This window comes from Neovison vison, chromosome 6, assembly GCF_020171115.1.
Source record: "Neovison vison isolate M4711 chromosome 6, ASM_NN_V1, whole genome shotgun sequence".
NCBI lineage: Eukaryota > Metazoa > Chordata > Mammalia > Carnivora > Mustelidae > Neogale > Neogale vison.
In genome coordinates, this window is record NC_058096.1 from 119,212,269 (window position 1) to 119,227,588 (window position 15,320).

Consider the following 15,320-nt stretch of genomic DNA (forward strand, 5'->3'; position numbering starts at 1 on the left):
TTGGCTCAGGTCATGATCCCAGGGTCCTGGGATCGAGCCCCGCATCGGGCTCTCTGCTTGGCAGGTAGCCTGCTTTTCTCTGCCTACTTGTGATCTCTGTCAAATAAATAAAGTAAAAATCTTTAAAAATAAATAAAAATAAAAATACAGACTTCAAAACACTAACGTCAAGAATTATAATATGCACACATATTACCCAAACGGAACCACTAGATGTTGTCAAAATAGTCATCTCTTACCCTTAGAGAAGGTACTATTGTGGTTAACACTTTGATTTATGTGCTTCAACTTACTCTGCTCATTATAGTAATCACAGGATTCACACCTTAAAACCAGCGGGGCATTTAGACGTTGTAGACCAACATTTACTAGGTGCATATATCCCTTTGCAACATGTCTGAAAACTGATAGTTCAATGTTTTCAAACATTTATTATTCACACAAAACTCACAGTGAGTGAGGGGCAGTCCATTCAGACTCCCTTTATTTATGTGAAGTTAGAGCAGAAACCTATATCCCTGTAACATTCTTGCCTTGGTGAAAGTATTCCTCAGTCTCTCTATTGCTTGAGTAGAATGCTTAGGGGAAACAACTACCGTGACAAATCTTCCCAAGCCAGCACTGTTTTATTATCATGACACTAAGTTATTTCTTAGTGTCCTGTTGCATATTTTTTTCTCTTATAAGTATTATTTTCTGGATAAGGAGACATGGAGTGATTTTAGTTGTCTTTTTGCAAACTATTTCTGGTCCCTGAAACTTAATTCTGACTGTGTATGTGTATGTGCATATGTATGTGTTACCTGAAATCCTGCAGGACTCATACTAACTGTAAAAACATTTTAAAAAACATTGTTAATACACAAACTTATTCTCTTGATTGAGTTGTTTTATTTCCCCCAATATGGCTATAAGTTTTTTGATAGAACTGTACTGTTTTGGGCCTTCTGTTCCATCTATACAGTGTACATAATAAGTTATTCATAAAGTTTTGCATATTTGTCTTTGGAAATATGATTATGAGTGAGTTTCTCTCTTCTTGGAGATAGAATCTAGTCCATCCTTTCAAACTGTACCTATTCCTTTAATATATTACTCCTTTAACATATTACTGATTAATCTCTTAGATATGAACTCTTAGATCTGATTTTTTTAGAGCTTCACTCAGTTTTTATCCCCTTCCTCCTCCTAGGAGAGCCCTGCAGAGGTTTGAAAACAGCTGTTGCAGGCTCTCTTCCTATTTTTTCTTCTTGCAGTTAACATCTTCTTTCCTTTGATAGTCATTCTTAATGACATGAAGAACTAATAGGGTAGTTTTGATATTAGTATGTTCTCATTGCCAAATAGTTGATAGTAAGTGAAATGAAAATGCTAGAGCGACAGGCAAGAGTAAATCAGTGCATATTAACAACATGGGTGCCAGCTGCTAGGGCAGTGAGGGTTAGCCTCTCAGGGGACATTGATGCTTGTAAACACCCACATGTACAGAAAGTTGTGTTGGAATGTTTAATCGAGCTAACCTGTGAAAATCCAACCCTAGTCATAGTACCTTTTTTTTTTACTTTCAAATTAAGTATGTTTATCTGTATTCCTGTTAAGTCCTTGCCATTTAAATGTATCTCTTAACTCTGATACAAGAATACAGTATACTATTTTGCTAACAATTCTGATCTTTTTTTTTTAATATTTTATTTATTTATTTGACAGAGAGGTGACAAGTAGACAGAGAGGCAGGCTCCCCACTGAGCAGAGAGCCCGATGCAGGGCTCTATCCCAGGACCCTGAGATCATGACCTGAGCTAAAGGCAGAGGTTTAACCCACTGAGCCACCCAGGCGCCCCAACAATTCTGATCTTAATTCCGAAGGCAGTGGGGAGCCAATTAAAATGTTAAGCATGGAATTAATATATATTATTTAGTTACTTTTATCTTTTGAAGTCATTTCAAACCTCCAGAAGAATTGTACAAACTCTCATGTATCCCTTGCCTAGTTGTTAGCATTTTGCTTCGTTAGCTTTATCAAAATCTTTTTCTATGTACATATCATTATCATTATTATTATTATTCCTGAAACATTTGAGAGTTATAGACTTCCTGACACTTTAAAATATTTTAGTGTAGGGCACCTAAGTGGCTCAGTCAGTTAAGTAGCTGACTCTTGATTTCGATTCAGGTCATGATTCTGGGGTCCTGGGATTGAGCCCCATGTTCGGCTTCTTGCTCATCAGTCAGACTGCTTAAGGATTCTTTATCTCTCTCTCTCTCTCTCCTCCTGCACCTTCCCTCACTTGCACGCAAATGCATTCACTCCATCTCTCTCTCTCTCTCTCTCTCTCTCTCTCAAATAAATATTTTTTTAAAAAATATTTATTTATTTGACAGACAGAGATCACAAGTAGGCAGAGAGGCAGGCAGAGACAGAGAGTAGGGAAGCAGGCTCCCTGCTGAGCAGAGAGCCCGATGTGGGGCTCGATCCCAGAACCCTGGGATCATGACCTGAGCGGAAGGCAGAGGCCTTAACCCACTGAGCCACCCAGGTGCCCCAATAAATAAATATTTTTTTAAAAATAAAATATTTTAGTCTGAATTTCCTAAGAACAAGGAAATATATAAAATCACATCTCTCATACAATCAGAAGAGTTGTCAAATCCAAGAAATTTAACACTGTTATGTTAAATTAATACTATAACTAAGTACAGTCCATGTTAAATTTTGTCAGTTTTCCCAGTAATTGGCAGTATTTTTTCTCCTACCCAGGATTGTGCATTCGTATTATTGTTATGTCTCTTTAGTCTACTGGTATATTTCCATTGCCTTTCTCTTTTTCTTATGACAATGACAGGTCAATTTTATAGACTGCTTCTCAGTGTGGGTTTGTTTTTGTTTTTTTTTTAAAGGTTCAGGTTATGCAGTTTTGGCAGGAATACCTTAAGAGTCTGGAAATTATATGTTTTAAGTATTTATTTATAAAAAGACCTATTTGGTGGCAGGTAAAGAATGGACTGGGGGGCAGGGGGAGTGAAGAGAGATTAGAAGGGAAACCAGTTAGACATTCAGAGTTGACCCTTTAAGGACTAACTAACAGGATATAGAGAAGTCAGAGGGCAGCAAAGATAGCTTTGGATGACATCCTAATTATTTATTGCTAGTAATAAACTTCTCTAAAACATAAGTGTTTGAAATAGCGGTTTATTATCTTTCATAGTTTTCTGGACTGACTAGGTTCGGTTGGGTGATTCTTACATGATGTCCTTCATGTTAGTTGAAGCTTCAGCCATCTAAGGGGCTGACCCACTGGATATCCAAGGTTAGCTCACTCACGTGGGAGGAAACAGTAGATCTGGCTGCGGACCAAGAGCCAGCTGGGACTGTCATTCAGAGGGCCCACATGTGACCTTTCTGCATGATCGCAGCTTCTTCCACCTTGGCAGCTAGATTCCTAGAGGAAGCAGCTACCAATATTCTAAAAGCCTTATTGAGGGGCGCCTGGGTGGCTCAGTGGGTTAAGCCGCTGCCTTTGGCTCAGGTCATGATCTCAGGGTCCTGGGATCGAGCCCCACATCGGGCTCTCTGCTCAGCAGGGAGCCTGCTTCCCTCTCTCTCTCTCTGCCTGCCTCTCTGCCTACTTGTGATCTCTGTCTGTCAAATAAATAAATAAAATCTTTAAAAAAAAATAAAATAAAAAAATAAAAGCCTTATTGATAAAAAACAGGTTGATACCTGGTTTTCATACTCTGATTTTTTGAAGACCCCTAATAATTTTAAATAGACATTTTCAGTTTTGTTAATGGTCAGTCATCATATTTGCTTTCTTTTTCCCCTTCATATCCTTTACCTTTCCACAAGGTCACACTCACTTGATTTTCTTTCACTTGGAAGTACTGCCCTTTTCTCTAACAAAGTCTCTTTCCTTTGGATTCACATACACACTCTTTCCATAACTGTTGATGGATAATTTCAGCTGACTAAAGTTTCCTCATTTTTTTCCATTCTGATCTCTCCCAGGACCAGTGGTTTCATCTAATTTCTCATTTAAAAGATTCCTATTAGAGGGGCACCTGAGTGGCTCAGTGGGTTAAAGCCTCTGCCTTCAGCTCAGGTCATGGTCCCTGGGTCCTGGGATCGAGCCCTGCATCAGGCTCTCTGCTCAGCGGGGACCCTGCCTCCCCCCCTCTCTCTGCCTGCCTCTCTGCCTACTTGTGATCTCTGTCTGTCAAATAAATAAATAAAATCTTTAAAAAAAAAATCCTATTAGAAACGGTCTTTTCTGTTTTTGGTATCTTTTCTTTTTTGGTTTTATAAGAATATTATAATGAAGGCTTTCTTTTATGCCTTCATTAATGGTGTGCCTCTCTCCTCAGACAGCCTAGTTTTTTACTGCTATCTATAATCAGAGCAGACACAGTATCTGCTGTCTGCATTTGATATAAATATATTATCTTCCACTTGTCTTCCCTTACCCCCTCATTTTCCACAACTCTGTCCATTGCAGCCAAGTCAGCCTACTTAACTATTCCTCTTGTCCATGTTTATCTCCTGATCCCATTTTCCACACTCACTTTAGGATGATGATGATTTTATAAAGTCATCCTAAAGTGAGGTCAGAATTAGCAGTACAGATAAATAGCACTCTATCTTCTGTCTGTCTAGTGGAATGATACTAAGATTATGTGAACTGTCTGTCAAATGACACACTTTCCTGCTTACTGGAGGTACAGTATAGAAAGGCTACCTCTGGGACGCCTGGGTGGCTCAGTTGGTTGAGCGGCTGCCTTCGGCTCAGGTCATGATCCCAGCGTCCTGGGATCGAGTCCCACATCGGGCTCCTTGCTCAGTGGGGAGCCTGCTTCTCCCTCTGCCTGCCTCTCTGTCTGCCTGTGCTCTCTCCCTCTCCCTCTGACAAATAAATAAATAAAATCTTAAAAAAAAAAAAAAAAAAAAAAGAAAGGCTACCTCTGCCTTCAGGAAACTTTCAGTGTAGTATTAGAACCCAGCACCCTATCTTTGGAAACTGTAAGGCTTTTTGGGAAAATGTCATGTATTTAAAAGGTCTATTATTTTAATAATCATAGCAATGGAAGAGGGATTAGATAATTATTATACATGAAAAGAAAATTTAATTCTGACTCATGTTAAAGTAAAAAAGGAAACTTGATGCTCAACATACCTCTCATTGTTTGATAAAGGAAGCCTATCACATTTTCAAGAGAGACAAACTGTTTTCCTGGTATTAAAATTTAAAGGGATTTGTTGCAGCTATCCTTAATATAAGTGACATTTAGAAACACAAATAGGCAATGTCTCCTTCAGTAGTTCTGCGTAAAATGTAATTATCCTTCATCTGGGTATTTCATATATATTTTATATATATATATATATACATATATATATACACACACATATATAAATATATACATATATATATATCAATAAAACCCAAAGTTAAAAATCTTAACTTTCAAACAGTAAAAACTTTCTTTCTTTTTTTTTTTTTTTTTTTTTAATATTTTTTTTTTAAGTAATCTCTTCACCTGATATGGGGCTCGAACTCACAATCCTGAGATCAAGAGTTGCATGCTCCCCCAACTGAGCCAGCCAGGCACCACAATCAATGAAAACTTTATATATGAAGCCAAGTTAATATATTCAGTGATTTTCTGGTATTCCAAATAGCTGTAGAGACAGAGTCTAGACCATCTAAAAGGCTAACTTGTTGTCATATATTTAGAAAGTGAGAGAATAATGCCTTATCAATTACCAAATTATTCTCAGTTTAGAAATGAGTAGGATGATAGCTTAAGATTCAGCTCTTAGTATCTTAAGGGCCACATAGTCTGTGTTATTGGTTGGTACCAAAGTCTTGAGCTACATGCCCTTTCTCTTTTTTTACCCAACATAGGGCTAGAACTCATGACCTTGAGATCAAGACCTGAGTTGAGATCAGGAGTCAGATGCTTAACTGACGGAGCCACCCAGCTGCCCCTAAATCTATGTGTTTTATACGTTTAGATATTCATTTACATACTGGCTATAATTGCTTTCATGTTACAGTGACCGAGTTAAGTAGTTGTGAGACAGTTTGGCCTGCAAATCCTGGTATTTAATTCCCAGTCCTTTACAGAAGAAGTTTGCCAGCCCTGCATTAGGCTGTTAGGAACAATTACTATAAGCAGAATGAGGTGAGGCCCTTCGTCCTTGTGTTGCTTTTGCATGTTCCCCATCCCTCTAGTATGTGTGACTCTTGTTCCCTGCCCTAGCCCTCTTCGTGCTGCTCTTGCCGTGTAGCTGCACCAACCAGCACAGATCCCGTGTAACTCAGTATGCATGCACAGGGACCTAGGTGTGCTGTTTTCCAGTGGGAAGGCATGTGCGGGAGGTGGTGGATGACTTGAGAGATTGTGCTGTGGCAGTAAAAGATCAAGTGAGGAATATTTGATAGTCCCTTAATTCTCAGAATTTGGTTCTGGGTTATGTGTGGATGGAGAAGGGAAACGGATAAAATACTCGGTGAAATCTCCTCATATCCTGTCTGGTTAGAAACAGATTTTCAAAGAAGAGAACAATGTTGGCAAGTGGGGTCAGAGAGGAAACACGGATGTCACAAGAAACAGGCAAGAAACCCTTCACATGGAATTATTTAAGTTCATATGCTTTGAAGTATAACCGAGTTCCCATCTGTGCTGTAATCAAGCAGACTTGTAGCCATGGTGTTCTTTTGTGTCCAGTGAGCTGTCATTATGCATAGCTTTTGATTTTGGACGTTTGGTTTGCTCTTGGATTCCAAATCCCTCCTACCTCGATCTCCAAAATCTGGTTCATAGATCATTTGCTTATTGGTCCCTATATCTCTGCTTTGAGTTCTGAGTTTGCAGACCTTTAATTAACTTCTTCTGATTGAAAACCATGGATGGGCTCCTTATGTTTCACTGTGTCCTTCTGGTTCCTAGGACCTTGGCTTATTCCTGACAAATACTGTTTCCTGTATCCTGAACCACTGGGCTTTGGTCTTGTGGACTGCCTTTTGAATCCAGATAAACCACAGTCACTGGTGCACTGATTAGACCCTAACATTTGCCCACTATTCTCTAAGTTCTGAACCTCTGTCTTTTTTTTTTTTTTTTTTTAAGATTTTATTTATTTATTTGACAGAGAGAGAGCTCACAAGTAGGCAGAGAGGCAGGCAGAGAGAGAGGAGGAAGCAGGCTCACTGCCGAGCAGAGAACCCGATGCGGGGCTCGATCCCAGAACCCTGGGATCATGACCTGAGCCGAAGGCAGAGGCTTTAACCCACTGAGCCACCCAGGTGCCCCCTGAACCTCTGTCTTATCTGACCCTGTTGTTACTTGTGTCCTACAGTGAACACAAAATGTTTCATTAAAAATAATTCAACCAGGGGCTCCTGGGTGGCTCAGTCAGTTAAGTGTCTATCTTCAACTCAAGTCGTGATCCCAGGGTCCTGGAGTCGAGTCCCAAGACTCCTTGTTCATCAGGGAGCCTGCTTCTCCTTCTGCCTGCTGCTCCCAGCTCTTGCTCTCTCTCTGACAAGTAAATAAAATCTCTAAAAAAAATTAATAAAAATAATTAGACCTGTTTATTCTGATCTTCATCTGAGCTGCATCCTATCTGTCTGTTGATAAACTAGCTGGATAACTTACTCTTCATTAAACTTTCAACAACAATAGTGTTTGAGTTCTCTTGGAGTTCTCTGTTGACGATGATAATTTTTGTATACCCATACTCTTTTAATTTTTCTCTTTTGGCATGAGAATATTAAAATTTTTATTTTTTTTTTTCAGTTTTTCTGCCTCTTACTGGTTTATCTGGTGTCTATATTTAAAATTACGCTTATACCAGAACTTCAAATATAGGGACTCCAAACTTTTAAATGAGTAGGGCTAGTTTTTTTTTAAAGTTAAATTGTAATATTGTAACATTTTAAAACTGTAATAAAAAGGAAATGTTAATATTTTTCATATTTCTATTTAGTTTTAGTATTATAGTTTTATTTGTAGCAAGCATTTAAAGATCACACTTTGTGACCATTTATGGTAACTTAGTCTCTGGTTTGAGTCCCAGTACTCTTTCTAAAAGATTAAAGTTGACATTATTTGAAAAAATTATCTAGTAAGCTGTCATGGGATTTACAGTCTGGCTTGGCACTGACAAACTGAAGTGAGCTATTTAACCAATTTAAACAGAATTCAGAAAGTATGTCTTTAGGTTTCAGAATACTAAGAAACAAGCCTGGTTTCACTTATTAGAGCACATTTTTATTTCTTACCTGCTTCTAGGGTTACAGGTGAAGTAAAGCACAACATCACCAATTCTGTGGTATGCAGAGTGCAAGGTGAATGGAATAGTGTTCTTGAGTTCACTTACAGCAATGGAGAGACAAAGTATGTGGACTTGACTAAATTGACAGTAACAAAGAAGAGAGTAAGACCTCTGGAGAAGCAAGATCCATTTGAGTCCAGGTATGTCATCCCCACATCCATCCAGGAAAGAGTCCAATGCTCTAAGCCTTTTCATAGTGTGCAGCCTTAGGCAAGTCACTTCACCAGTTCACAGTCAAAGGATTACTCTCTTTATCAGAAAAACTCTTAACAAATTATTCACAAAAGACAGATGCCCCAAATGGGAGCAAAGAACATAAAGAGGCAGTTCAAAAGTAGAGGAAAAGGCCCACTAAGAATGAAAAATTACTCAGTGTATTTAGAATTCAAAGAAATAGAAATTAAACAATAAGATAAATTAGTTTTTAAAATACTACTACTTTTTTTTTTAAGATTTTATTTATTTATTTGAGAGAGAGAGAGAGTGAGCGCACAAGTAGAAGGGTAAGAGTCAGAGGGAGAGGGAGAAGCAGGCTTCCCCACCGAGCAGGGAGCCCGATGCAGGACAGGATCATGACCTGAGCTGAAGGCAGACACTTCACCCACTGAGCCACCCAGGCGTCCCTAAAATAATACCTCCTTTGACAAAACGTGAGCAAATAGTCATTTTCATACTGCTGGTACAACCTCCCTAGAGGGTATTTTGACAATAAATGAAGTTTCCTAGATGTGTTCACAGTGGTTGCTTCTAGAGAGAAGTACTGGGATCTAGGATAGGAAAGAGACTTCCTTTTCCCATCTCTTTTTTTTAAAGATTTTATTTATTTATTTGAGAAAGAGAGAGAACCAGTGGTAGGGGAGGAGGGGCAGAGAGAGAGAAAGGGAGAAGCCGACTTCTCGCTGAGCAGGGACTGATCTGGGACTTGATCCCAGGACTCTGGGATCGTGACCTGAGCTAAAGGCAAACGCTTCGCAACTAAACCACCCAGGTGCCCTACAGAATCCCCTTTGAACTGTTGAAATTTTATCTTGTGGAAGGATTGCTGTATCAATTTTAAAAAGAAAAATGGAATAAATGGAAGCATTAAACATCTTAAGATTATATAAATAGTACTAAGCCATTTATAATTATATAATTATATAATTAAATCTAACCATTTATAATTAACTGAAGACTCAGATTGTATCATGAAACAAAACAGTAATGATGAGGGAAACGTTTTCTTCTAGGGATTTATCCTAAAGGAGAGGTTCTTTTTATTTTATTTTAATTCCAGCATAGTTAACATATAGAATGTGAAACTAGTTTTAGGTTTACAATACAGTGATTCAAAAGGAGAGGTTCTTCATTCAGGTTTAGTCTGTGGACCCCCAGCTGTCCTTGAGATTTTCAGGAGGTTTTCAGGTTGAATTTTATTTTCATAATAATGCTAAGATGTTATTTGCTCTTTCACTCTGTGGCACTTGGGTTGGTGGTTCATAAGCAGTGATGGGTGGCACTGCCAGTCTTCACACTAATCATGGCAGTGACACACAACTGTACACGAAGTCATTGTATTCTTCACTGCCCATGTACTTGCATTTTTTTAAGATGCCAGGGTTTTTGTTGTTTTTGTTTTGTTTTGTTTTGTTTTGTTTTGTTTTGTTTTAATATCCTTTAAAAAGTTCCAGGGCACCTGGGTGGCACACTTGAGCCTCTGACTCTTGGTTTTGGCTTAGGTCATGATCTCAGGATCATGAGAGACTGAGCCCAGCACTGGGCTCTGTATTTGGCATGTCTGCTTGAGATTCTCTCTCCTCCTCCCTCTGTACATGCTGTCTCTCTTTCTCTCTCAATAAAAATAAAATGTTTAAAAAAAAAAAGTACGGATTGTTAATTTTATTATATCAGTACAATTGAGTACTCATCTTTTTAATACTCTACCTGACAGATTGGTAGTATGCATAAAGTGCTGGTGGTAGATAACGAGAAGTACGGTGGTTATCTGGAGGAAAAGCACTTGTGCAGTTGTTTGAGTTACAAGCTGAATTAACTGCTGCTTTCATGAAACAACACTTCTTCTTCTTCTTCTTCTTCTTTTTTTTTTTTTTTTAAAGATTTTATTTATTTGACAGACCGTGAGAGCACAAGCACGGAGAGCAGCAGGCAGAGGGAGAAGTGGGCTCCCTGCTCAGTGGGGAGCCTGCTTCTGCTTCTGGTGCTTCCCCTGCTTGTGTTCTCTCACTCTCTCAGATAAATAAATAAAATCTTTTAAAAAGAATTTTTTTAATTAAAAAAGAAAAGAATGATTGGCAAACTACGACTATTCTAATTCAATGTTAGGTAGACATTTTTCTCAAATTAATGACATGAACATGACATTTCAAGAAAAACAATGGACAGTATGTTTAGCTAATAGTAAAATTTAAATGGAAACAACGTATGGCTTAAAGACCTAAGTGTGAAACCCAAAACTATAAAAATCCTAGAATAGAGAGAACACAGGCAATAATTTCTCTGACATCAGCTGTGGCAACATTTTTCTAGATGTGTCTCCTGAGGTAAGAGAAATAAAAGCAAAGTAGACTATTGGGACTACATCAAAATAAAAAAAGTTTCTGCACAACAAAACTAAAAGGTACGCTACAGAATGGAAGAAGATATTTGCAAATGACATTTCTGATAAAGGGTTAGTATCCAAAGTATATAAAGAACTGATATAACAACAAGTGTTGGCAAGGATGTAGAGAAAAAGACACCCTCTTACAGTGTTGGTGGAAATGCAAACTGGTGCAGCCACTGTGGAAAATAGTATGGAGGTTCCTCAAAAAATTAAAAATGAACTATCCTATGATCCAGCAATCACACTACTGGGTATTTATCCCAAAGTACAAAAACACTAATTCGAAGGGATACATGCTCCTGTATATTTAGAGGAGCATTATTTCTGTCTGTCTGTCTCTCTCTCTCTATATATATATATATATTTTTTTTTAAAGATTGATTGTATTTATTTATTTATTAAAGATTTTATTTATTTATTTGACAGGCAGAGATCACAAGTAGGCAGAGAGGCAGGCAGAGAGAGAGGAGGAAGCAGGCTTCCCGCCGAGCAGAGAGCCCAATGCAGGGCTCGATCCCAGGACCCTGAGATCATGACCTGAGCTGAAGGCAGAGGATTTAACCACTGAGCCACCCAGGCACCCCTAAGATTTTATTTATTTATTTGACAGAGAGAGATAGATCACAAGTAGGCAGAGAGGCAGGCAGAGACAGAGAGGGGTAAACAGGCTGCCCACTGAGCAGAGAGCCTGATGCGGGCCTCAGTCCCGGGACCCTGGGATCATGACCTGAGCTGAAGGCAGATGCTTTAACCCACTAAGCCACCTAGGCGCCCCTAGAGCATCATTATTTATAATCCAAACTGTGGAAGCAGCCTAAGTGTCCATCAATAGATGAATGGATAAAGAAGGTGTGGTACGTACATACACATACACATAGAGGAATATTATTTAGCCATTAAAAGAAGAAAATGTTGCCATTTGCAATGTTGTGTATAGAACTGGAAAGTATAATGCTAAGCTAAATAGGTTAGAGAAAGACAAATATCATATGATGATCTCATATATGTGGAATTTAAGAAATGAAACACATGAGCAGAGAGAAAAATAGAGACAAACCGTGAAATGGACTTTTCACTATAGAAAACAAAATGAGGGGCACCTGAGTGGCTCAGTGAGTTAAAGTCTCTGCCTTCAACTCTGGTTATGATCTCAGGTTCCTAGGATCGAGCCCCACATCAGGCTCTCTGTTCGGCGGGGAGCCTGCTTCCCCCCCCCCCCCGCTCTGTCTGCCTCTCTGCCTAGTTGTGATCTCTCTCTCTCTGTCAAATAAATAAATAAAATCTTTAAAAACAAAAACAGGGCGCCTGGGTGGTTCAGTGGGTTAAGCCGCTGCCTTCGGCTCAGGTCATGATCTCGGGGTCCTGGGATCGAGTCCCGCGTCGGGCTCTCTGCTCAGCAGGGAGCCTGATTACCTCTCTCTCTCTCTCTGCCTGCCTCTCCGTCTACTTGTGATTTCTCTCTGTCAAATAAATAAATAAAATCTTAAAAACAAACAAACAAACAAACAAAACAAACAAACTCATGGTTCCAAGAGGGGAGGTGGGTGAAGGTTGGGGGAAATAATCATGGTGAAGAAATAAAGTAAAAAAATTTTTTTTAAAAAGAGAAAAGTGGAAAGTAAGTAGGTAGATAAATAAACAGAAACAACTTGTATCTGTCAACAGATGAATGGATATGTAGTATATATATGGCGCCTGGCTGGCTGAGTTGGAAGAGCATGTAACTCTTGATCTCGGGGTTGTAAGTTTGAGCCCCATTTGGGGGGTAGAGATTATTTAAAAATAATTTTTTTTTAACTTGAAAAGAAGTTGTAGTATATATACACAGCGGAATTATATTCAACCATAAAAAGGAGGAAATCCTGCCATTTGTGACAATGTGGATGGACCTTGAGGATATTATGCTAAATGAAATAAGTCACAGAAAGACAAATACTGTATGATCTTACTTATAGGTAATCTAGGCAAAATAAAAACCTCTTGGAAAATAGATCAGATTTGAGGTTACCAGAGGTGGGGGTTGGGGAGTGGAAGAATTAGATAAGGGTGATCAAAAAGTACAGACTTCCATTTGTAAGGTAAACAAGTACTAGGGGACGTCGTGTACAATATGATGACTATGGTTAACATTGCCATGTGGTGGGACGCCTGGGTGGCTCAGTTGGTTAAGCAGCTGCCTTCGGCTCAGGTCATGATCCCAGCGTCCTGGGATCGAGTCCCACATTGGGCTCCTTGCTCGGCAGGGAGCCTGCTTCTCCCTCTGCCTCTGCCTGCCACTCTGTCTGCCTGTGCTCACTCTCGCTCCTCTCTCTCTCACAAATAAATAAATAAAATCTTTAAAAAAATTTAAAAAAACAAACATTGCCATGTGGTATATTTGAAAGCTGTTAAAAGAGTAGATCCTAGAACTCTAATCACAAAGGGAAAAAGCTTTTTTATTTATATGCAATGATGAATGTTAACGAAACTCAGTGTGGTGGGTATTTCACGGTGTATATAAGTCAGTTTACTATGCTGTACCTCTTAAACTTATGTAACAGTCCTGTATGTCATTTGTATCTCAGTTAAACTGGAAAAACTAAGCTTCAAGACAAAAATCAGAATTTGGAAAATTTTATCTGCCTCCTGAGTGTGAAAGCTTCCCAAGTAAAGGATTTTATGATGAAATTCATGGTGATAGTAATGAATGAATAGTAATGAATGAATTTAGTGATTTTTTAAATATTACATAATAAAATGTCAACATCTGAAAGATCATTTTTCAAGTGAACAATGCATGATATTACAAAATCATTCACGACCCATTAAAAAACCCAGTCAAGAAGAATGGATGAAGAAGATGTAATATATATATAATGGAGTATTACTCAGCCAACACACACACACACAAAAAGAAATATTGCCATTTGCAGTGATGTGGATGGAGCTAGAGTGTATGATGCTAAGTGAAATAAGTCAGTGAGAGAAAGATACCATATGATCTCACTCATATGTGGAATTTAAGAAAGAAAACAAATGAACATATGAGAAAGGGGAAAAGGAAAAAAAAAATGAGGGAAACATGCCATAAGAGACTCCTAAGAACAAAAAAAAAAAAGAGAGAGAGACTCCTAAGGACAAATTGAGGGTTGTTGGAGGGAGGTTGTTGGGGGATGAGCTAGATGGGTGATGGGTATTAAGGAGGGCGCTTGGGGCACCTGGGTGGCTCAGTGGGTTAAGCCGCTGCCTTCGGCTCAGGTCATGATCTCAGGGTCCTGGGATCGAGCCCTGCATTGGGCTCTCTGCTCAGCAGGGAGCCTGCTTCCTCCTCTCTCTCTGCCTGCCTCTCTGCCTGCTTGTGATCTCCCTCTGTCAAATAAATAAATAAATAAAATCTTTATTTAAAAAAAAAAAAAAAAGGAGGGTGCTTGTTATGATGAGCGCTGGATATTGTATTTAAGTGATGAATCACTGAATTCTGATTTAGAAACCAACTTTGCATTGTGTGTTAGCTACCTAAAATTTAAATTAAAAAAAAAAAAAATCCAGTCACGACGCCAGTTAGACCAATGAGTTTCCTGTAGCACAATATAAAAAATTAATTGACATCTTTCATTTTCCACACTGCAGGCAACCTTTAAAAAACTACCACCTGGGGGACCTGGGTGTGTCAGTTGGTTAAATGTTGGACTTTTGGAAGAGATTATGCTGAGTGAAATAAGTCGAGCAGAGAGAGTCAATTATCATATGGTTTCACTTATTTGTGGAGCATAACAAATAGCATGGAGGACAAGGGGCGTTAGAGAGGAGTAGGGAATTTGGGTAAACTGGAAGGGGAGGTGAACCATGAGAGACTATGGACTCTGAAAAACAATCTGAGGGGTTTGAAGTGGCGGGGGGATGGGAGGTTGGGGTACCAGGTGGTGGGTATTATAGAGGGCACGGCTTGCATGGAGCACTGGGTGTGGTGAAAAAATAATAATGTTTTTCTGAAAATAAATAAATTTTTAAAAAAAATGTTGGACTTTTGGTTTTGGCTCAAGTCACTACCTAAGGGTTGTGAGATTGAGGCCCACATGGGTCTCTGTGCAACACAGACCCTGGTTAAGATTATGTAAGTAAATACATAAATAAGAATAAAAAACTACCACCTGGTGAATTTAATACAATACCAAAGAATTAAATTATTTGAGAAGTATGTTAAAATATTCTCTTTTCCAACTCTGTATCTATGTGAGGCCAGATTTTCTTAAGACTTAATTTTATTTATGATTTTCTAGAGAGTGCCACCAAAGTTACCATTTATTCTCTGCGGATTTCCTTCATCTGTGTTACTCTTTTTTTTTTCCTAAAGATTTTATTTATTTTAGAGAGAATGCATGCACACACGCTTGGGGGGGTGGG

At 38.8% G+C, this 15,320-nt stretch overlaps 1 protein-coding gene across 1 annotated transcript in view; it reads left to right on the top strand.

The window, feature by feature from the left end:
- Window positions 1-15,320, top strand: part of OSBPL11 (oxysterol binding protein like 11) — a 100,790-nt gene that overhangs the window by 75,956 nt on the left and 9,514 nt on the right. The window contains exon 11 of the mRNA XM_044252140.1: window positions 8,293-8,475. Coding sequence (XP_044108075.1) covers window positions 8,293-8,475 — 183 coding nt within the window. The remainder of the gene's footprint in view (window positions 1-8,292; window positions 8,476-15,320) is intronic.